Source organism: Mastigoproctus giganteus, chromosome 7 (genome assembly GCF_048544385.1).
Source record: "Mastigoproctus giganteus isolate SK-2022 chromosome 7, ASM4854438v1, whole genome shotgun sequence".
NCBI lineage: Eukaryota > Metazoa > Arthropoda > Arachnida > Uropygi > Thelyphonidae > Mastigoproctus > Mastigoproctus giganteus.
Genome location: NC_143581.1, coordinates 204,325,644 through 204,349,223, shown reverse-complemented (window position 1 = coordinate 204,349,223; position 23,580 = coordinate 204,325,644). Strand labels below are relative to the sequence as shown.

General features: G+C 35.6%; 1 protein-coding gene across 1 annotated transcript; it reads right to left on the bottom strand.

Moving 5' to 3' along the window:
* Window positions 1-881: 881 nt before the first annotated feature.
* On the bottom strand, window positions 882-19,851 carry LOC150083607 (short-chain dehydrogenase/reductase family 16C member 6-like). The gene is made up of 4 exons (XM_090377380.1): window positions 19,237-19,851; window positions 16,023-16,267; window positions 7,021-7,137; window positions 882-1,014 (listed from the first exon to the last, which is right to left on the bottom strand). The coding sequence occupies exons 1-4, from the start codon at window positions 19,687-19,689 to the stop codon at window positions 921-923; spliced, it is 909 nt and encodes a 302-aa protein (XP_090233506.1). The 5' UTR covers window positions 19,690-19,851; the 3' UTR covers window positions 882-920.
* Between the last annotated feature and the right edge of the window lie 3,729 nt (window positions 19,852-23,580).

Genomic DNA, 23,580 nt, shown 5'->3' with positions numbered 1-23,580 from the left:
TTAGAAGTTTCACTGTAATTGTTTTTTCTTATTTCAGATTGTGAGGCCAAAAGAGTTTCTCAAAATATGAAATATCCTATAAAGATCACAGCAGCAACATTTCTTGCTGCTACACAAGAACAATGCATAATCTTTCAATAGCACTTTATGATCTGTACAGGTAGAGTTAAGCCCTAATGTTGCTGAGTTAATGAGGCCCTACTATATATATAGTTTTTTTTGGTTCCACATTTCATGGTTAAATGGTGTATGAAGTACATATTCATCAAGAAAGCAAGTGGAGAAGTATAATAAACTTCATTTATCATGTGTAAATTATTCTATAGAATACAAATAACCATTAATATCAATGCTTTGTGTATATTACATTGGCAGTATAAAATCCATTTATCCACCTAAATACAACCACTATTGGCTGAATTTTTTGTAAGACTAGAACAATTAAACAATTGACAGGAACAGCATAAAAGTATAACAACAGAAATATACCACAAAAGAAAAAGCTTAAAAATAGGTCACATGGTTTGAGTAATGATTATACTACTATATTAAAACAATTTCATCAAAAAAAATTTTTTTAAAATACCAATAAAAATCTAGTTAAAATTATTCACATTACTCATAAAACTAGACTATCACTGTTACTACCTTTAATATATTTGGTTTCTTTAATTCTATAAAATTAAAATAATCATATCACCTAAAATCTTAGATATATTCATTTAACTTGTAAATGATTTTTTTGTCATAATAACAAAGACTAGAAGATAAACCCAGATGTAGACAATAAACATTAATCCAGAATAAAACTACTGGATATAATGTACATATCAATAAGAACAGTAATAGTACAGGAAACTAATTAATGGTTAATATCCAGGTTTTTTCAATTGCTACTTAAAATCCTATTTTCTTCCTGCTTATGTTTTTGATTCACGACCAGTAAATGTTGTCATAGATGAGGTTATCTTCAGTGCTGACATTGCACGTGCAAAGACAGAGGTAGGAACAATCCTAAAAGACATGAAAAAAAAAAAAAAAAAAAAAAAAACACCGAATCAGGAATTGCTACTTTAGATTTCAAACATTTGACCACTGGTGAAATAATTCTTCCAAGTATATAAATAGTATAACACTGTTTCTAAACCTTTTTAACAATATAGTCCACCTTAACTTTAAAAAATGTCTTCCAACCCTCGCTAATCCGATGTCGAATAATCTAGATTGAAATATGAAAAATTCTGTTCAGTGATTTTTTATTTATTTTCATCAATAAATAAAATCTATTTTATTTATAAAATTTTTCATTTATTTGTGTTCTAAGTTTTTGTTCTTTTAAGGCTATCTTTTGCTTCACTAATCGGGATTATCACTTAATCTGGATGACCACTCCCAATTAATTCAGATTAGTGAGGGTTTACTGTACGTGTATCTATATCCAATGTACAGTAAATTAATACTCTTGCTTATCGCATGCTTCTGTTTTTAACATTCTTTGAATGAAAAAGAACTCTAGGTTTTTTTTTATTCTCATTTCAGTGTTATGTAACATCATACTTTAACATCTATAGCAATCCTGTTTGAAATGCTTTCCCTCTTATATCACTTTTTTAAACATCCCAAGGATGTATTAACCTAGAACTAACCTTCATTCCTCTTGATTTTTGGTTTTGATAAAGGTATGACAGAGGCTAAATTCTAGGAATCATTTATGGCAGGGGTGGCCAACTTAATTTGTGATGCAATCTACTTTTTTTCTTCAAAATGTGCCGTGAGCTACCATCTCAAGAATTTCATTGCACACGGTTAAAAACGTTAATCAACACATTTAAATTTATGTGAAGTATGTCTTCATGTCATCTGCTAAGCTTTCTCTACCACTGTCAGTGTAGTACCACACAGTTGATATGTTACTCTAGTGTCACTGCTTCCCATATGCAGTAAAAGTCTCAGTGATATTTTTCTTCAATTTGTTTCATATCTAAGTCGACATTAAATGGATAAGAAATATATTGAACAATGTCTTCAATTGTTTCAAAATCATCCACAACTTTCAATTTCAGAAACATTTCTCACTATTAAATTCAAAAATAGGATATTTTTGTAAAGGAACTTTTGCATATTTACAAAATGATAGAATTTTGTTTCTTTGAGATCCTTAGCCATTGCCTAAAATTGATGCTTATGTGCAGAAATATTACTAATCATGTCACCTACATTATTTTTTCCTTGTAATTCCAAATTCAGATCACTTAATTTTACTGGTTAATCTGTCAAAAAATCCAGACCACACAACCACTGTATCCTGTAGCTGCTAATAATCATCTCCCCTTTGATCAACAATTTTTTTTTAAATTTCATTCAGCAAATTTCAAAGTATCTGTAGAAACTTACTCCGATTCGGCTACCTCACACCTGTGTGTAATATCAGATCTGGTTCATCTTCATCAAGTTGCATTTTGAAAAGTCTCCTTTGAAGAGATTGTCCTCTGATGGAATTTGATTTTGAAAGCTATGTCCATAACACTTAGTATTTAATCTTTTGTTGGCTAACACTTGTTGGTGGATGATACAGTGGTAACAAAAAAATCTGGAAATTCACCATCCTTTTGGCACAATATGATGAATCTGTTAAGATGTCCTGTTATTGCTTTGGCTCCATCTGTTGTTATTGATATGAGCTTAAATAGTGGCAATTTAAATTTTTCAATAAAATTTTTGAATGGGTTAAATATATCAAGACCTCTAGTTCTTTCTTTTAACAAAACCATACCCAGCAGTTCTTCTCTAGTGGCAGAATCATCGAAAACCATACGAATAAAAAAGGACAATCAAGCTGTATCACTGACGTCTGTAGATTCAGCCAGTTGTAAAGAAAAGGACATGCCACTAGCAATATGAGCACACAATTGTTCGCTCACATTTTTATTAATATTTTCTATGCTTTGCATCACAGTATTTCGAGATAATTGCAGATCTTTAAAATCTTTAAGAGCACTTAATTTCATTTTTGTTCTTAAAATTTTCAAAAAGAGAATTTGTTATTTCTAAAAATGCTTCTTTTGAGAATTGACCATCAGAAAATGGTTTGCATTTTTTTGCAAGAAGATTACTCACTTTAAATGATGCTACAGTTACTGCTTTAGATTGTAGATTAGGAGTTGTGAAGAAATTGTTGCACAAATCTGGATTTAAGTTCTTTTAATTTATTTTTTCTAAGGTCACTATTAGGCAGAAAACCCAATTAGTATTTATCATAAAGATATTAATATCATTAATAAATATTGAAAGAAGTAAAGGGGGCAAACATGAAGTGCATTGAAGCGAGTCTAGCCACGGAAGCATTGCAAATCAAACAACATTTTTCTTTTATCATTACAAAAAATGTATTCTAGTTCCCACTCTTGATAAATGATATGTTTTGCTCTTTTTCATAGTATTCATTTTAAATCGAGGGATATTAACGTATAAGTACTGTCCAGTTATTAATATTAAGTAAGCAAAATAAGAATTTGACACATACTCTTCTCAACATAACTGAGTGAATTTTCACTAGACAAGCCTAGCTGCTGCGCAGCGGCAAGAGTAGTCACGTGGTTCAACAGATTTGTAATAAGCGTATACAGTGGGGCACATAATAATAACAACATTTAGATTTTGACTAATCTATTTTTATATGTTTAAAATTTGTCGTGATCGATCAAAATTAAAGCCGCGATTGACTTGTTGGCCACCCCTGATTTATGGTATACTTGCTTATGCCATGGAAACTGTACCTTTTTTAATTCAACACTGTTCATCTATTTTTCATCTATGACAAAGAATGCACCAAGTCATTCTTTGTCAATGGGGAGGAATGTATACTGACATAAAAAGGGTATTACATATCAAATGACAAAGAATTCAATCATGATTCTGTCGTTTAAATTTTCAATATTGATAGTACTTTGTTCTAGTAGCATTAGAATAGGCATATGATGCAAGAAAGCAAGCTTATATAGCATCAGCCAAAAAAAAAAAAAAACACCTTCCCATTTCATCATTCCATTAGTTCCAAATGTGTCTAGTTCTGCCTTGAATTTATTTAAGCTATCAACTTCCGCAACAGATGGAAGTTTGTTCCAGCAATCAACCACCCACTGGTTGGTCAAATTTCCATACATCTATTCAACAACTGTCTTGTTTTGTCCCCTCAGGTTTGTAATCTGGGAAAGAGGAAGAATCCCATCAGCATTGAGCCTGCTCAATCCATTCAAGCACTTATACACCTCAATCTGATTGCCTCGCAGGTGCCTAGTTCCCCTCACCAGTCTTCTTGCCCTTCTTCTGTACTCATTGTAGCAATTCTACATCCTTCCTAAAATGACACTTCCAGACCTGTATGCAGGGTGTGGCCTGACCACTGCCTTATATAAGGGGATAATCACCTCCTTATTCCTGCTCCCAAAATTCCTGAATATCATTGACAAGATCCCATGACCTACTCTGGCAGCCAGTCTGCACTGCACAGAAAACTTTTGCAGTCAGAAGTCTGACTGCACAATTATGCCAGGGTCTCTTTCATTCTCCACTACCCTGAGTGTAACACCACCCAGTTGGTACATTTCTCTGGGGTTACTGCTACCCATATGCAGTACTTCATTTGTCAATGTTAAACTTCAGTTGCCGCTTATCAGCCCATCTGCTCAACTTTTCCAGATCCTGTTGCAGCAGCATACTACCATTACAGTTAACAACTCTGCTAACCTTTGTATCATCTGCAGACTGACATTAAGCTTAATATACCTTTATCAAAATCGCCGATAACTATACAAAACAATAATGGACCCAACACCGAATCCTGGGGGACGCCACTAATAACAACAGTCCATGAAAAGCAGTATCCATTGATTACCACTGTTTTCTTGCACTCAACCATCCTTTTATCCATTGCAGCAACTTACGTTTAATGCCATACTGCTCCAATTCGTACAGTAGTCTTTCGTATGCAACAGTATCAAAAGCTTTCCTGAAATCCAAGTATATGATATCAAAATTATTTTTTTCATCCAGTTCTTTTTTGCCCACGTCATAGTATCCAATCAAATTGGTCAGACAAGACTTCCCCTTAACAAACCAATGCTGTGTCTGAATTATTACTACTGTCTTGTTATTATTTTGGTTTTTAGGAGCATTAGCAACTAAGGCATATTGCTATGGGATATGCTTTGGTCATTCCCTGACCTTTCCGCATCCTCCGTATTTGGTGGTGACGGGCTCGAACCCCGGTCTAATCAAGAAGCGTGTGCTACGCACTGCTGCTCCTGCAATGCTTCTTTAACTAGTGACTCCATTATTTTCTCTGGAACAAAGTCAAACTAACAGGTCTAATTAATCGTGTCACCATTTGATCTTCCTTTGCGAATCAGAGATATATCTGCACATCTCCAGTTTGTGGGAACTTCCACCGAGTCCAAGGATGCTCTCATAATTATGGCTAAGGGTTTACTTACTTCCTTTTCCATCTCCTTTAATATAACTGGATAGATCCCATCCACTCCAAGTTCCTTTCTCATGTTTAACTTCAACAATTCTTCCTCCACTTTTCTCTCAGTTATTACAAAATCAAATCATTTAACTCCCTGTGAGTTTGATAAACATCTGGTCCTCTCCTCCTTGAATAACTCGTCATCCGTGAATGTAGATGCAAAATACTCATTTAGTATGGCAGCTATCTGAGAATGATCTAAAGTCAAACCATTGATATCAAGTGAACCAACCTGATGATTCATCCCCTTCCTTTTAGAGTTTATATAAGTAAAGTAGTGTTTGCTGTTGTTCTTTGCATCCTTTGCCAAAGATTTCTCATAATCTGCCTTCGGTTGCCTAACCTCCTTTGTGACTTGATTACAGCCTAGCTTATATCTACCATAGGTTTCTGTCACTTGATAATATATATATGCATCTCATGCATTTTTCTTCTCTACCACGAGTCTCATTAGTTCACCTGACATTTGGGCCTAAACCTAGAACAGTTTACTTCCAAGATTACTTCCTTGAATACTTTCCATTTAGAATTTGCTGTTTTTAACATCAACGGTTGGTCTCCCCTCTATAGAACTTAAATCTGAGACCACTGTAGTTACTTTTATGAAAGCAAAAACCCTTCCCTGATGGTAGTCACATCTTAAGTAAATCCCTCATCAGTGCACTGTGATCACTGTCACCTAGTGGTTCCGTTATCTGCAAATTCTTAATGCACGAATAATCACTGCTGATAATCAGATCAAGCGTATTACTTTGCTTAAACAACAATTAATTCTAATCAATGTCCTTACCCTGTCCACATTTTCATCAATACAGTATTGCCTGGTCATCATCTTCCCTCTTCTTTCTAAAAATGTTTTATGCCATTCAAACATGCAAGCTCTTGACATAATATCTTCCCCATAAATTTGATGCAATAACTCATAACTTTGAGTTGGCGTTTTGTTTAGTTTAAAATTTGAGGTTGATTCGTTGTCCGATTCTTTTGTTTGTCATTTTTCCAGCAAGCTTCAAAAACACAAGGTAACCATACCCATCTTACTGCAACGTGAATGATGCATGTTGGAATGTGATTTTGCAGATAACTAGGAAAAGATTCAAGGTCAACTGATGTGCCTTTGTTTAACGGGTGGTGCTTGGTGTGTAGTAACTGCATGCACAGTCTCGTCAGTTAATAGGCACGCCTTGTACTACTCTCAATGGAAAATATTCCCAAATTTGTAGAATACTATTCTTGAAAAGCAGAGATGCCAATATTTCATTACAATGAAAAAGGTAACATTAATACAGTAAGGAATGAAAAAGAATAGAATGACCAGGATCATACAATCAAAACAGTGGACTTACTGTAATAAGAATTCATTTATTATGTGTGAGGTGTCAGAAAGAAAGAAGTAGCACAACTATCATAAATAAAGTTGCTGTGGAAAAATTAAGGAAAACTGAGATGACACTAAATAATCCAATAGACAAAAATAATGAATTTCGGCTTACCATTTTAGAGCCATGAGCAAACTGAAGATCTTTGGCATAATTAACATTTCTTGATTAGTGAGTACTGCACCCATTATTTCATCAGCTAGATATTCAGGTTTAATAAATGAAAATGCCCTGAAAGAAAATTAGTGCTCTATATTTTCTATGGTAACTTTTCATAATAAAAGTTTTAGCTTTAGAAGAGTTTAAACAATTATTTAACAGAGGATGTAATCTTTCCAATTTTTGGTCTTCAATTCCAGAGTAGGCAACTTTAATTATTTTTAATAAATTTTCAAAGTTGAATGCTACCAAACATCTCTTTGCAATTTAAGTGGCTGAACATATGCATTAGAAATCCATAATTATTTCGAAGATAAAAATAAGTTATTTCCATTTACTGAAGTAGAAAAGATTACATTTATGGTAAGAAAGTCAATATCCATTTATACCTCATAATTTAACAAATGATATACTAATTATACTTCAAGTATATATTTCATCAGAATTAACAATGCAGTAGTCATGTCAAGTTCTGAAACAATTGTTTGCGTGGAGTAGATTTCTAACCAAAAATTAACACTTAACATAGTACAGCAAAGCATGGTATTCAAAAATAGCCTTTACATGGTTTGTTTTGAGTATTTCAAAGGTGTTTTTTTTTTTTTTTTGCTACTAGTGCTCAATTCTACGAACACTATAAATGAAGTGTGCACATAACATCAGTCATTTTTTAAAAAAAATGCTGTCTTCAACAAAAGGTTAAGATTTTTGCACCTCAACATTTAGAAGCTTGTACGCATGGCCAGCATTAGACTCTTCGCTGGCTATTTCAATTGATATTTTCTTTGATCAGAAATATTAAAAAGATCAAATATCATATTCATAATATGATTATTTATTTTTTAAAAATAAATCTAATTTTTGTGACAAGCAGTCATTCAAATTTCTGTTTATTCTCAAGATGGCAGAGACAAGAAGAGTTTACATATTCATGTTACACAGAAAATTTGTAAAACTTATAGCATTGCAATAATTTGTGTCCTTGAATGTTTTCTCCTAGTCAATTGTACATTCCATACTTTAAATATCATCTTCAAAACAGCAGTAATTAGTTTATTATAAAAACATAACAAATAGCTCTCATAATGCATGAGAGCTAGTGGCTTGGTTTCTCCTGAATATTTTTCATTAATTTTTTTTTTCACTAGTCAGTGGTATTATAAATATTGTGAGAGTCAGTTCCCACCAGGGCCTGACTCATGGGATGAGTTTGTAAAATTTTAAAAATGAAAACTTTGTACATAAATGCTTTAAAATATTAATTAATTTCTTTCCATTCTGACTTGACTGCTCTTAGTGTGAGATTACTATCAAAAATCAAATCAGCAATTTATAAAAATAATATATTAATAAAAATAAATTGTTGTTACTTTTTTTAATAGTGCAGTAATAATCTCTACATCTATTTATTTATCTTGATTCAATTTCATCAACTTATAGATGTGAAGTCCAGAGAATTTCAGCTTTGTAAGCCAAAATTGTACAATTGAGGCAAATAGGCACAACTTCTTCCTGAGATTTTCAATGCTATCTATTATAAATCATGTATAATATTAAATTATAAATGCAGTTAAGGGACAACGGCATCTACCGGAAGATTAAGACCGTCTTTATATAAAAATATAGAGACAGTAATAATTCTTTCAGTTTTTATATACATATAAAAACTGAAAGATTAAGACTATTTTTATATTAAACTAGGATAAGTCAATGAACTCCCTCATTAGTTACCCAGCTTTCTAATCATATCGAAAGTTTCTCAACACAGCATAAGAACTACATCAATCACTCATATTTCTTGTGGAATTTTCACTTTCAATTCAAAGAAAATGGAGGAAACATCTGAAGAAAATTCTAAAGAAATTCTGGAAAACTGCATGAAAAACCACTGCAAAGTCCGAAATTTGTTGTTGTAGTGGGATTTATTGCCGCAAAGGCTGCTATGGCCAAATTGTGCCTGTTACTTTCGAGTGTTCGTCAATACATTAGAGATGGATCTAGAAGTGGTGGCCCCCATAGCCGAGTGGTCAGGAGCAGGGATGCAGTGGCACACGCTCTGAGTAGACCGTGGTTCAAACCCTTGACTGCTAAATACAGTCGATCTGCCAACCCTGCACTGGACCAGCACGGCACAGCTTACCCTGCGATTTTTATCGTTTATGTTACTTGTGCTCTGGACGAGATTCACTGATTTGGATTTGTTCTTTTACGTTTTGCTGCTTTGGAACTAGAGAAAACTAAATAGTTGTATATATTGTTTTTCTTGGGCTTTAGGTTAGTTATTCTTCCTTCGGGTTAATGAGGTGCAATTGTTTACGATTAGGTTTCGGTTACTTTCAGGTAGGCTAGGTTAGGTTAACTTTCTTGCAGACAGCTAAACTCAGCTTGAGTTTAGTTTACTTAGGTTCCATTCGGTTCGGTTATGTGCGGTTAGGAAAAAGTTGTTTTTCTTTCTGTTATGCAAGGAATTTTCGTTGATGTTATGTTAGGGATGGCAAATTACTTTCTTTTCCTTGAATCGGATTAGGAAATGGACCACAATCTGCCATATATTATGGTCCATTTCCCACAGCATGAATTGTTGAGGAGGCTTCCATCCTGAAGTGGATGGAAGATAATAGCTGCAGTTTACTTCTTTTTTTTTTTTTTACCTAGAAATGGTTGTATACATTGATCATTTATATAAATAAACAATTCTGATGAATTGGCATCATCTCCAAATATTTGTCTTAGTTGCAATGGTTTGTGAATTTAGTAGAGAACTGAAACATGCAATTCTAGCTGAATGGCAATGTGCACGCTTGATGCTTCACAGCAAGTGTGGAACTACAATGCGAGCAAAGTGGAGGACCTTCACCTAGAAGTAAAAATAGGTGTGTTAGATGTGTATGGCCAATTCGTGCTCTTGTAAGCACAACCTCTTCCTTTCCTACCTGTTTAATCGGGAACTGGATCTCCATAGCTGTGGATTCTGTTTTATTTGAAGGAGCTTGTTACCTGTTTGGTTATGCCACATTTCAGACCATCTCGGTGCATATCTGCTGTATGATTAGTTTGTAGTCAGAATAAGTAACTGGGATGTAATTGAAGCAAGCAGGGTGTTTTTCTGCTTCAACTGCATGCTCATTTCCTGGAATTCCAACATGGCTGGGTATCCAGCAAAACATGACAGCTGCTTATTTTCACTGAAGTGATATCACTGAGATCTAATTTGTGGGATAAGGGGATGAAAATCGTGATTTATTCCATAGGGCATTCACAGCACTTAAAGAGTGTGTATATTATGATCTGGGTGTTTAGAGGATCATTAAGGACATTTAAAGCCATTTTGATTGCACAGTTCAGCAGCAAAAACACTGAATTCAAGTGGTAACTGGACAGAAACAATGGTTGTAGGACTGATTACTCCAGCTCCCACGGATTTGGAGCCATCTGTATATATTTGGAGACTGCGAGCATTGGCCAATGCACGAGTTGCATGCAATTGTCTAAGATTGTGGTTCAATAGGTGCTTGTACTGCATCTGCAGCTTGAGATATATTTCAAAAATAGATGCCCCAGTCTTCTGTTAACTCTTGTAGCCAGATACCTGCAGGTTTATTTTCATTGGGTTTATTTCTGTATAAGTTTTCCCACCAAGGTTCAAAGAAATATGTCCAGATAAGATGAGAAGGGAAGCTACGTAATTTGGCTGCATAACTAAGAAGCAATACTTTTCTCGTAAGACTTAGTGGAGGCTCACTGGCATCTATATAAAACTTTGCACTGGGGATGTCTTAAAAGCTCCAGAGGCAATCCTGAGAGCACTATGTTGGACTGGATTGAGCCAAGCCAATGCTGCTGTCTTATGTACAGAATCATAAACTGGAACTCCATAGTCTAGACAAGATAACTTTGAGAATATTCATCTTTTTCATGCACTGTGTCCGTAATTGCCTTATATGCGGCTGAAAAATAAGTTTAGTGTCGAGTACTAGTCCCAAGAACCGGATATTATTGCTAAGTGGTATTTGTTGGATTCCTAACCTTAGTTCAGGATGGAGCTGATGCTTTTTGCAAAAGTGGATAGCAGTTGTTTTTGTTGCAGAGAGGCGATAGTCATCGTGGGATTCCCATGATTGTATTTTATTTATTGAGAGCTGCAAATGACACTCAATTGAGTGCTTATTTTGTGAGTGGCAGGATACTGTAAGGTCATCTGCATATAGATAGGTGTTAACATTAACTGGAATGTTCTGTTGCATTGTTTAGCTTAACTGCAAAGAGCGTTGCAGTAATAACTGATCCTTGTGGGACCCCCCCCCCTTCTTCTTGGACAAACGTGCGGGACAGAGAATTGCAATAATGCACTTGAAAGGTTCCGTTTTGTGGAAAGCTCTGTATGATTAGTGGTAGCTGACCTCAGAATCCTGTGGCATACAGATTTTGAAGAATGCCGTAGCGCCAGGTGGTATCAAAGGCTTTCTCTATATCCAGGCAGACCATGATGAGATGTTCTTTACGGATAAAAGCATTCCGTATGTTGGATTCTGCCCTGATCATAAGATCTAGCGTTGATCGATTTTTTCTAAAGCTGTAGTGGTTCCTGTTCATTATCGAATGAGATTCCAGGTACCATACTAAATCGGGCGTGAATCATTTTTTTCTAATGTCTTACCAAGGCAACTACTAAGAGATATTGACCAATAGTTTTGTGGATTTGATTAATCCTTTACACATTTAGCAAAGGCTAGGACTGTTCAGTGGTGCCAAGAAAGAGGGTAGTAGCCTTCAGAGAATATTTGGTTGAAATATATCAGTAATGAGTTTAGAACTTTCTTGTTTAGGTGTTTAAACATGACATAGTGTATCTCATCAGACCCTGGTGCACTATTAGCTGACCTATTTAAGGAGCTCTCTAGTTTGAGTAATGTAAAAGGTCAATTATATGGAAGAGATGCCATTGTATTGAAGGTCAGCTTATACTTTGCTGCGTTGGCTTTTATCTGTTTAAAGGCCGACTCATATGCAGATGTGGCAGAGATTTCAGAAAAGGATTCTGCTAGGGCGTTTGCAATTTCTATTGGAGAGGAGAAATCTTTACTCTTCCAAAAGGTGTTGATTCCAGGTAGGATTTACCATTGTTTTTTGATTTTGGTTCCAGATTTTTCTGCTCTGTATTTTTATTAATGGTGGAAGCAAAACAGAACAAGAATCTTTTTTTGCTTTTTTCTGCATGTAACATGCTTTAGCTTTACATTTCTTAAAATTTATCAGGTTCTTGCGAAATAGATTCCATGCTTTATTCTATTCTTTTTTTTGGCATCACGGCATGCATCATTCCACCAAGACATTGGCATGTCTATGAGGACCAACTCTGGTTTTGGGTATAGAGCAGGTTGCAGCTGTTATTATCTGTGGAGCAATGTGGTCAGCAACGTCATTTTTAGGCTGGCTTTTGATGACTTGATCATGAAAGGAAACTGCATTGGTGAACTTGTTTCAATCTTCCTTGGTAAATTTCCATTTTATGTGGCTGACTATGTGAGGTTCTATTTGTTTGCAAATGATCACTATTCAGTGGATTACTTGAAGCTAACCACTGAGCAGTGCAGACAGCCTGCCAGGGCAGGTCATGGAGTCTTGTCAATGATATATAGGAATTTTGCTAGCAGGGACAGGGAAGTGATTATCTCGTTATACAAGGCAATGGTCAGGACACACCTTGAGTACTACGAACAGGTCTGGAGGCCTCATTTTAGGAAGGATGCAGAGTTGCTAGAATGAGTACAAAGAAAGACAACAAGATTGGGGAGGGGAACAAAGAGGTGCTCTTACCAAGAAAGGCTTAAGTTCTGCAAATTGCAGCACCGGCAGAGTAGGCGCCTGTGAGGTGATCTGATTGATGTGTACAAGGCCTTGAATGGGTTGAGCAAGCTGAATGCTGATGGGATTCTTCCTCTTGCTTAGACTAAGAACCTGAAGGGGCACAGTTTCAAATTGAGAAAAGAGTTGTAGAATAGATGTGCGGAAATTTGCCTTTAGCCAGTGAGTAGTTAATTGGTGGAACAGGCTTCCATCTTTTGTTGTGGAAGCTAATAGGCTAAATAAATTTAAGGCTGAGCTGGACAGGAATTGGGAATGAATGGAGGGGTGAAATGGGAGGGTTTTTTTTTTTTTTTGTTAATGTTGCATAAGCTTGCTTTCTTGCATCATATGTCTCTACTAATAGATCTACTAATGATCTATGGCCACAGATACTCCAGTGGGAGGGTGAATATAAGTGTTAGAACCAGTATTTAATAATGCGAGATTCTGGTTACCAAGAACTGTTTCAATGAGTTTTCCTTGTTTGTCTATCTTGGGAGATCCCCACATAGGATGGTGCCCATTGAAATCTCCTAGCAGAATGAAAAGAGATGGAAACTGCTTTATAAGATTCTCCAGCTCTTTTACAGTAAATTCCTTGTTTGGGGAGAGGTACAGAGACTACAGTTAACATAAAATTCAAAACAATACATAGTGCTACAGCCTCTAATGTGGTCTGCAGAGGGACCTCTTTTGTAGGAACTTTGTTGTCAATAAGTATGGCTACACCTCCTCTTGTTGAGTTAGACAGAAGTAGTTAGTACTACTTCTGTCTTGTTGGTAGATACTGCAGTTTTTAATCAGTGGAGTCACCTGTGGAGTTAGATTGGTTTCTTGCAGGCAGATGATAACCAAACTATGCTGTTTGATTAGATCATAAATATCACTTTGTAGACCTCTACAGTTCCACTGTATAATGTTCTGCATTATTTAGTTTTAGATGGTTCTGTCTTTTTTGTATTCAGCCTGTTTGAATTGATCTAGTTTCATCCTTTTTTCCCAGAAGGCAGGGCACCCACTGTCCATGTCGTCTTCTGCATGTAAATCTAAAATGGTCTCTTCTTGCAGGGTACCAGAATCAATATCCATATTTCCTGAGCATGGTTGGTCTGCAGTGTTTAACGCTGATGCTTTCAATTTTGCAGTTTCTGGCATAGTATCAGTTGCAGGAATTGTTAGCGGAGTATTGCTAGTGAAAGTTACTTTACATTGTTCTGTAGATGGTGGTTGTGGGGACGAAAGCACTGATTGAGCCCAATCGGCAATTGAAACAGATATGGATACTGTGACTGCTGTTGCAGCATAGGTAACTTTAGGCATGGTGAGCATAACTTGCTTCCTAGTAGGTGACCTTTTGTTCAACTTTGTATTTTTGGATCTTTTTTCCTATCTTCCAGAGTTCACATGCTTTTGAAGACGCTGGCCTTTACAATTTGGGCACTGTGGCATTTCTGCAGTGCAGTCAGTTTGTGAATGGGCTTTGGAGCCACAGTTTGGGCAGATGGAGTCCCCTCGACACACTGTTTGTGAGTGTCCAAATTGGACACTTGAAACATCTGATTGGATTGGGAATGTAGGTACATACTCGGCAGTTAAGGTATCCGGCTTTCACACATGATGGTAAGGTTGGTGTACTAAACGTTAGAATAATGTTCCTAGTGGGAACAAGTCCACCATCTTTTTTGAACATTCGTTTAGCTTGAATGACTTTTTGCTCTTGTAATTCTATCTCATTAGTGACATTCATCAGATCCCACTTTGCTATGTAGCATGAGGGGTGACCTGTACAGGTATTCTGCCAAAAGTTGACAATTTCAGTAGAGCCTGAGAATGCCGATGTTTAGCTGTTTCAACTAGTAGATCAGTCTTTTCACCATTTTTGGTGAACCAGCCACACTTTCTAAACATTTCTGAATTAAAAATGGTGAAAGGGCATTAGGTTTGGATGAAAGAGAATGTAATATGAGGAATGTTGGATATTCCTGTGGATTCTCATTTTTGCGTAGTCTCTTAGATTGGGATGCATCACGTTCAGTTTCATGTCATGAGCATCTGGGCTCAAGTGCTGGGTAGTTGTCACAATCAATAATTTTCCCCCAGTTACTGGCCCTGCCACGTGGAGGCAGGAGCAGTGCTGCCAGTAACCAAGTGAGAAGAGATTAGTGTGTTATGGAGGTTAGTTCTATATACAGGAAGAAGAAAGGTATCTTTCCTTTCTTTTTGAAAAGCTTACATATTTATTGAGAAGTGCAGAAAAGAAATAACTTATAAACAAAACACTTAAATTCTCTGAAAACAGCTAATCCTAGAGAAGGTGCTTTGAGATTCACTTTTAGACTTGCTTGGCACTCAGGGGCCCTGAAAGTTGCAGTATGGCATGGTGTTACAACATGAAGAATCATGAGACTATTTTTTCAGGGAGGATGAAATGGTAACGGTGAATACATTTCATTTATTGCAGACATTTTTATAAATTGAGCTACAAGATTAGAAAAAGACCAAAACAATCTTATTTCCAATGAGACAGCATGCATTTCTAGTATCACTACTATGCAAGCCTTATATAACATGTTTCCCAATGTTTTTTTTCCAAGCTTTAGCAATATTGCTAAAGTTTGAAAAAAAAAAAAAAGTCCCTCAGTGCAAAGGACTGAGGAAGAGTTTTTCATGATTGCTCTTTGGGTATTGCTGAATAAAGGAGATTCTGCAAGAAATCAGAGTTGCTGATGAGAACTTGTTACATTATGTCATGAAATTTTTACCATAGATTAGAAAGCTCTGAAACTTTTAGGGAACATACTTACCTGACTTAGTTTTTTAAGCAATAAAACTGCATTATTTATTCTGCTGTACACTCTGTACAATAGTTTCTTCCATTTTTGAAGAGTTTCTCTTAGCTTTAATTCAATTAAAAAAAAACAAAAAAAAAACAACGTTTGGGGTCCAACAATACTCGCATGAACAATTAAAGATTATTCATTTAACTTTTCAATAAACACATGCCAATCCAATAACATCAGCTTAAATAAAAATTAATGAAATTCAACTGTTAAGTTCTTCTCAGGTATATAAAAAAAAAATATCTTTCAGTTTTAAATTGATTTACTCACCCTGGATTAACACCATCAAACATTCCAGTACTTATAAAATATGGACATACTACTGTTGAATGTATTCCTTTATGACCATCATTTTTTAACTCTAAACGAAGTGCTTCCTCAAAACCAACAGCAGCAAATTTGCTTGCACAATAATCTCCAAGATAGCCAATGCCAGACATTCCACCCATACTTGCAATAGAGATGATATGTCCATGATTGTTTTCAATCATATATGGAAGGAATGCTTTACATGTCTACACATAAGAAAATAAATTATCAGGTATGTTTTCAAGAATGCAAGAACTAATAAGTATAAAAATATTTTCATTTAAATGTACACGTTATTACTATTAGTAGCAGCAGTGGCAAAGCCAAAACTTCCCATTTCATCTGTCCATCCCCTTTAATAGTGTATCTAGTTTTCCCTTGAATTTATTTAAACTACCCACCTCTACAACATCCTACTGATAAACAACAATGCAGTTTCATTTCCTGAACCAATGCTCACATCACAATAAAATGGTAATGCACTACATTAAAAATGATAGTATATTCTTGGGAATGTCCTTGAATAGGATCTTTGTGGGAAAAAAATTGAATCAGAAGAAGAATGTTCATCACAAGATAAGTAACACTTATCAGAACACGTATGTATAACATTCTAAAAAGACTGAAGAAACTATACTCACTTAATCAAAGCATCATCAAATACCTATTTTAATTAAGATTATATTCAAGCTTTACTGTACACAATTTTTTTTAAAAAACACAAAAAACTCTATTAATCAAAAAATTGTTAGACTACCTCTCCAAAATGGACACTTCTGGAAAATACCATGTGTCCTGCTGGTATTTTCAATTTCCCTAGGTAATAATTGTCACATGCATTTTCATTGGTCCATAGGGATTTACAATGAAGAAAAGTGAAGGTCAAGGTCATTACAGTAATACTAATTATACTTGTGATGGCCATAGATTACTTGTGGAGCAGGTGGAACAATGTTGTTAATAAGCTCACCATTGTTGATAAAGAATGTTCAAACTTATTTGGGCTGTCCAATGCAGTTCCACTGTTGTGCATGACTTAGCAAGGCAAACAGAGAGATGCTGTTTCCAGAATTAAAAAAAAAAAAAAAAAAAAAAAAAATACAGTACCATAGCAAGGCCGTATACAGGATTCAGTTTGAGATGAATAGACAAAAAAATAAAAATAAAAGAATGGGAATAGAGATATGATACATTTCTTTCAAAAAAGAAAAAAAACACCAACAGACTGCATAAATAATTTTTACCAGTAGTCTATATAGATTTTGATGTCCATATACTTCCTTTACAAAATTGAAACATTATATTGTGTGAAAATGCATGACACAAATCTGAAACTATTTCTGGATTATAGAGGACATCTTTATTAGCTTTTATTCACCAGCCAGAAAAGAGAGTTCTGCAGTAGATGGCAATATAATTGCAAAACACTTAATTGTGACAGAATTTATCAACTCTAAGAAGACACTGTGCTCAATGAGCAGCAGTCTACCACCATTATTATGGTATAAATTTCTAACTGTTTAAAAGGAAAAGTAGACCTAAAGTTCTGCAATGGTGAGGAATATTCAAAAAGAATACCAGTGCAATCATTCTGGCAGAGGTGGTGACTGAACAAAAGTCAGTGAGAGTGAAGTTCTGACAAGGAAGTTTTATACAAAGCCCAGGAAAATCCATACTAAATGCATTGTGAGCTTAACATGTCAAAGTCAACAGTGTGCAACATGCCACGTCACATCACCCTCTGGGAATGAAACTATACAAGTTACAGCTTGTAAAGAAGCTGCCAACTGATGATAAAACCAAGAGGATAGAATTTTGTTGACACAATTCTCCACAATTACAGTTCTGTGATTATACTGTCATCTATTGTAGCATGTACATTTTCAAATCTGTGATGAAAAAAAAACTTGAAGATTACCTCTATCACTTGTAAGTCATTTCAAATTTCTATCATGTATCCTATTCCTGCAAAAATATTTGTTGTTACATAAAGGTTTGAGACACCACATACTTTTGATATTCCTGTATATTCAATAAAAAACACTGATGCTTGACATCACTTTCATAACTGCTTCAGAAACAGTAGTGTCTACCATTTGGACTGAGGAATAATGGCAATTTTCTCACCTTCATGTACCACTTTCACTTTAAGTAGCTACATGTGAAGTTTATTATAAAAATTTCCTTGTAATGCTGGTCAATTTTCCTAGGAATTACATTAATTGAAAGCTATTTTTTTAAAAAGTGAAATTTCTTGCTGTTTGTGGTGGGGACTGTATGCAGAAATTTAAAAAGAGGGGTTTTAACTATTAAAGGGAAGAATGTGTCCTATTACATTATAAAAATTTATGTGAACAAAAAAGATGAATATGGACTAAAGCTGGTGATCTAGTTTTCCAAAATGAAAAGCTCTAAATAAAGCCATTTATATTTGCTTTTGCTAGAAGTTAACTAAAATTAATTTGACTTAACTTGAAGTTATTCATTACATGTTAACTAAAATCTGTGTTATTTACTGAAATACTGTATATGAAATGATAATCAGTTAAAAAAAACTGGGTAAGCAATCTGAGGTGTGCAGTGATATCGAGTTATCACTATTGCAACACCAGGGTACCTGCCCACCCACCGAAGAGGAGCCAACAAGCTTTGAAACGGTGCCGTCTGGGTGGTGGTATCCACTGAGAATAAATAACAGTAGTCTTCTCCACTGATGGAGTGTTATTTATTCGAGGTAGTACAATACCATGGCAACTCGTTGTTAAGCCATTCACAATATGAGATATAACCAAAACGATGCCAATTTAATTAATTAAAAAACTACCTTGGTAGATGGCGTTAAAATGATGCTTTTGCACTAACCTACATGTTGGTCATTCTACTTCGTAGCATGAGGCCTTTGCCCTTAAATATTTTAGTTTCCTAAATGCTTAATTTAAAAATAATCACTAATTATCCTATTTTAGGTAAAATGTTTGTTAGAAGTGTAACAACTGTAACTTTCAACTTATTAATTTTAAAAACTTATATAACATTAGTGCTTTGCAGCCCAAAAGCTTTCGCTATAAGGATGTTAGTGGGGAAACTGTTCATTGATCGCCACTAACAGAAAAGCATTAGAGCTGCCACTCGTTAAGATTAATTAATATGCTCATAGTGTAAAGAGACAACTTACCCAAAAGTGTGAAAGAACATTTACTTCGAAAGTCTTTAAGATCTTATCATCCTGACATTCTAAGAAACGCTTACCGGTTACAATTCCGGCATTATTTATAAGAATAGTTACGGGTCCGACATCCTTCTTCACACGAAGAGCATTTTCGTACACACCATTCCGGTCTGATACGTCACAACGATATGGAAAAGCCTTCCCATTAGCATTTCGAATTAATCGCGCGGTTTCATTGTTATTGGTTTCGTTAAGGTCCCACAATATAACCTGTGCTCCAAGTTTAGCAAACCGTTGTGCAAGTAAACGACCGATTCCACTGCCAGCACCAGTAATCAGTACAGTTTCCCCACTAACGTCCTTATAGCGAAAGCTTTTGGGAATGAAACTTAGAACTATGCTCTCTATACAGTAACACAATATAATCAAAATATCTTCAATAACTTTTAAAGGATTCATGATGTACACCGACCAACAAATTCCTTTGTTACTATAAGAGGCATTAAAACTGATCAAAAGATCCACCCCCACTGGAGAGGGAAAGAGTTTTATTCTTTATCGATTTGCACCGTACTTATCCAATGACATCAAGTCATTGAAACATGTATCAAATCCTTCAAGCACGTGCATACCGTCTTAAATAGCCGGTGCCACAGAGTGTCAACTCCCATAGACGATAATGTTAATTCCGGTTACACGTTAAAACGCATAGAAAGAGGCGCCACCAATTTCGGACCTAAGAAACAGGCCGCTGCCATTCACTCCATGACTATGACAGAATACTTGATATTGTATTAAAAAAAAAAAAAAAAAAAAAATATGTACGTGTAATAAATATTTTAAAAAAAATGTATAAAAACAATGTATAAATGTAAATAATAATATAAAGTTTTTTTTTATATTTTTAATCTTCTTCATCTTCGCCTTCTTCCCACATTTATGTGGGGTCGGCATTTCCGCCCTGATGCTCATAAGCCTATCACTCCTTCTGTTAACCTCACACACTCCATCTTTTAATTCCTTATCAACTACAATACCTACTCCATTTTTCCCTCTCTCGTCCGCTCCCCTAAAGAACAACTTGTACCCTTCACCGAGCTCTTTCGCTTTATTCCCTTCCGCCTTGTCCCTTGTAGGCATAGGATCTTCACTCTTCTTCTTTGCATCAAATCCATAATCTCTCTACTCTTTCCATTCATCGTCCCAATGTTCAATGTTCCTATTCTAACACTTTTCATCCTCTTCTTCTCCTCTAGCTGGACTAACCTTTTTAACCGAACCCGCCCCTTGTTCGATAGTTCTGACCCTTTTCTCACAGTTTCCGGGCGACGTGGCTGCGCGTCGCTTATAGGGTACGCCCTAGCCATTCCACATCTATTTTCCGTCATTCTATCATTTTCTTTTGTTTTGGCATAGTTTTTTACGGCCGGATGCCCTTCCTGACGACAAACCTCACCATTTATCCGGGCTTGGGACCGGCATCTTTATATTTATTACATTTATAATAAATATTAAATATTTATTATATTTAATACTGTATAAAATAAGGTTGGGATAATCATATGCACTATAAAGGCAAACTGAAACAACCTTTACATCCCTACACTGAGTGGAAAATAGCCGAGCCCGTCAATGGTACGAGGAATTTTTAGGGATCTTTTTCACAGCATAGCTGAGTTGTTCGGTCTCAGGCGAGGGTGACATGGTTTCACCCACCCCTTCCCCGAAACTCGGGTTTTTTCGTCCAGCAAACAGAAAATTGACCACAGAACAATTAATTTACAAACATACTATATATGGCGCAATATGGCATAAGTTACTGATTCGCCTCAAACCAAAAAATAAATAAATCTACAACCTTCACTTTTTAACAACTGAACGAACTGGCTGGAAAGCCGACAGGTAGCATTACCATAGAGTACGTTTATATTCTGTGAGAAATACTGTGGGCTGGAGACGAACTCGCCAGATATGGAATCTAGAGATGATGAAATTTAGTAGACTAAATCGTAACCAGTGATTTTATTAGTGCTACTGGCAAAAGAAATCAGTGCTGTGGGACACTGAAATGGCAGTAATAGAAATAACACGTAACCAGGAATAGAAATGAAAAATTTTTCAAAAAACCAAATGTTAGTTAATATGCTCTTGTTTATACTCGGCTACGACCACAAGGTCAGAGGAGTTTAAATTAATTATTTTGATAATGAATGCAATAATTATGCAGTAACTATGCAGTCACGAGAACTTGAATCGGGGTCACTCAAACTTGTGTTTGAGTGGACGCCGATTATATTTACCTATTCCTTTTCGGTTCCAGTGAGCTGGAACCGAAAAGGATTAGGAAAGTATAGTAACTTAAGGGAAGGGGTGTACACCAAGCCTTTGATTGAAAAAAGCCACATTCAAATAAAAATAAAATAAATAAATAAATAAAAATCCACCCAAGTCCAAATAAGGAAGACCAGGTATCACACATTAATTCTTGAACTCTGATCCCATAAACACCAAGATCGGCTCTACCCAGTGGAGAAAATAAATGTTCCATTCTTGAAAGAGTTATGTCAGAAGTGATTCTGTCATTTATCAATGAGATTCATGGTTTATTTTATATGACACCTTTGCACATTTTCAGCACAAAATGCCAACTGTTTTCCCTCATTCGGTTTTATATCACATTGTAACTAAAATTTTAACTTGATGAACGATATTTATTAGGAAAAATTGCAGAAGGACTTTACAATTACCATTACTCATAGAGATTTCAAATTTCCAGTTTAGGACCTTATGAACGCCATAATTTAAAACATTATGGGCAGGGTTGGATTTAAGCGTAAGGGAAATAAGACATCGTTTGGGCCTTATCTATTCGAGGAGTGGGAGGGGAACCTCTCCGTTTCCTTTGTAAAAGGAAAAATGTATAATTACATATTTTGGGAACACCAAAAAGGGTTTGGTAATGTCTGACCCAGTGCTGACTGTATACATGATAAAAAAAGAAAATAATAATTTCAAATTTATATATATTCTAAAATAATATAATACACAATAATATCAATTCATCCCAAATTGGAATAGAAATTTTATTTTATATATTTTTTTCTCTACCGCTCTAGGATGGAAATAACAACGAAATGCGAAAGTTGAATATGACATGCTTTATCTAAAGGCTGGAAAAATCCGAATAGATGGTAATTCTCTCCAAAGACAGCTAAAAGTAAAATGGAATCTGTAGTAGGTCTACTTGTAGTGCTGTAGTGTTGTGGCCCTTGCAATTGCTGTTGGTATAGTTGTAGGAAAGAACGACATAAGATTGTACTCCCCATACTGGATATCAGGAGCACAATGTGTACAGAAAAGATAGACAGGATAGGAGGAAGGGAGGAGGGGTTATGCTGTTAGTTAAGAAACACATAAAATCTAAGGAAGTGCATCCAGTTGACGTAGATAGACAGTGCAATGTTAAGTCAGTTTGATGTGACGGAAGCACTGGAAAAGTAAAAATGAGGGTAGGAGTACCATTACTCATTAGAGTCGTTATAGGCCTAATGACTCTAATGAGTACAACAAACAATTGTACACCGAAATAAAGTGGGCCAGTAAATCAGATTGACTTATAATGGAGAGTTTTAACTACTCAGATGTTTACTGGAAATCGTGGGTTCGTCACTCGCCCACTAGCAAGACTTTTGTGGATTTATTGAATGATTGTTTTCTACAGCAGCAGCATGTTCGAGCGGCAACTAGAGAAGTAATACTCTTGATCTGATTATCAGCAGTGATTATTTGTGCATTAAGAATTTGCAGATAAAGGAACCAGTATGTGGCAGTGGTCATAGTGTACTGATATGGTTTGTTTGTTTGTTATTTGGTTTTTAGGAGCATTAGCAACTAAGGCCATATTGCTCCGGGATATGCGGTGGTCCTTTCCTTGACCTTTCCGCATCCTCCGTATTTGGTGGTGACGGGCTCGAACCCCGGTCTAATCAAGAAGCATGTACTATGCACTGCTGTTGCTCCTTCCCACCTGGCTACGGAGGCGCCTAAACTGATATGGAATTTACTTAAAGATATAATTACCATCAGGGGTAAAGGGTACGGTTTTTGCTTTCGTAAAGGTGATTACAGTGGTCCCAGACAGTTTTTAAATTCTGAACAGTGGGACCAACTGATGATGTCACCAATAGCAAATTCTAAATGGGAAGCATTCAAAGAATTAATCTTGAAAGCTACTAGGCTTTTCATGCCTATTAAGAAATATTGTTCAAGGTTTAGGCCTAAATGGATTTCTGATGAACTAATGAGATGCGTGGCAGAGAAGAAAAATGCATGGGATGCATATAAATTATC

Coding starts and splice junctions, on each gene's coding strand:
- LOC150083607 (XM_090377380.1), bottom strand. CDS start 19,689: ATGAATCCTTTAAAAGTTATTGAAGATATTTTGATTATATTGTGTTAC. Junction 7,138..16,022: donor TTTGATGGTGTTAATCCAGG/GTGAGTAAATCA, acceptor ATTTTCTTTCAG/GGCATTTTCATTTATTAAAC. Junction 1,015..7,020: donor TTGCTCATGGCTCTAAAATG/GTAAGCCGAAAT, acceptor CATGTCTTTTAG/GATTGTTCCTACCTCTGTCT.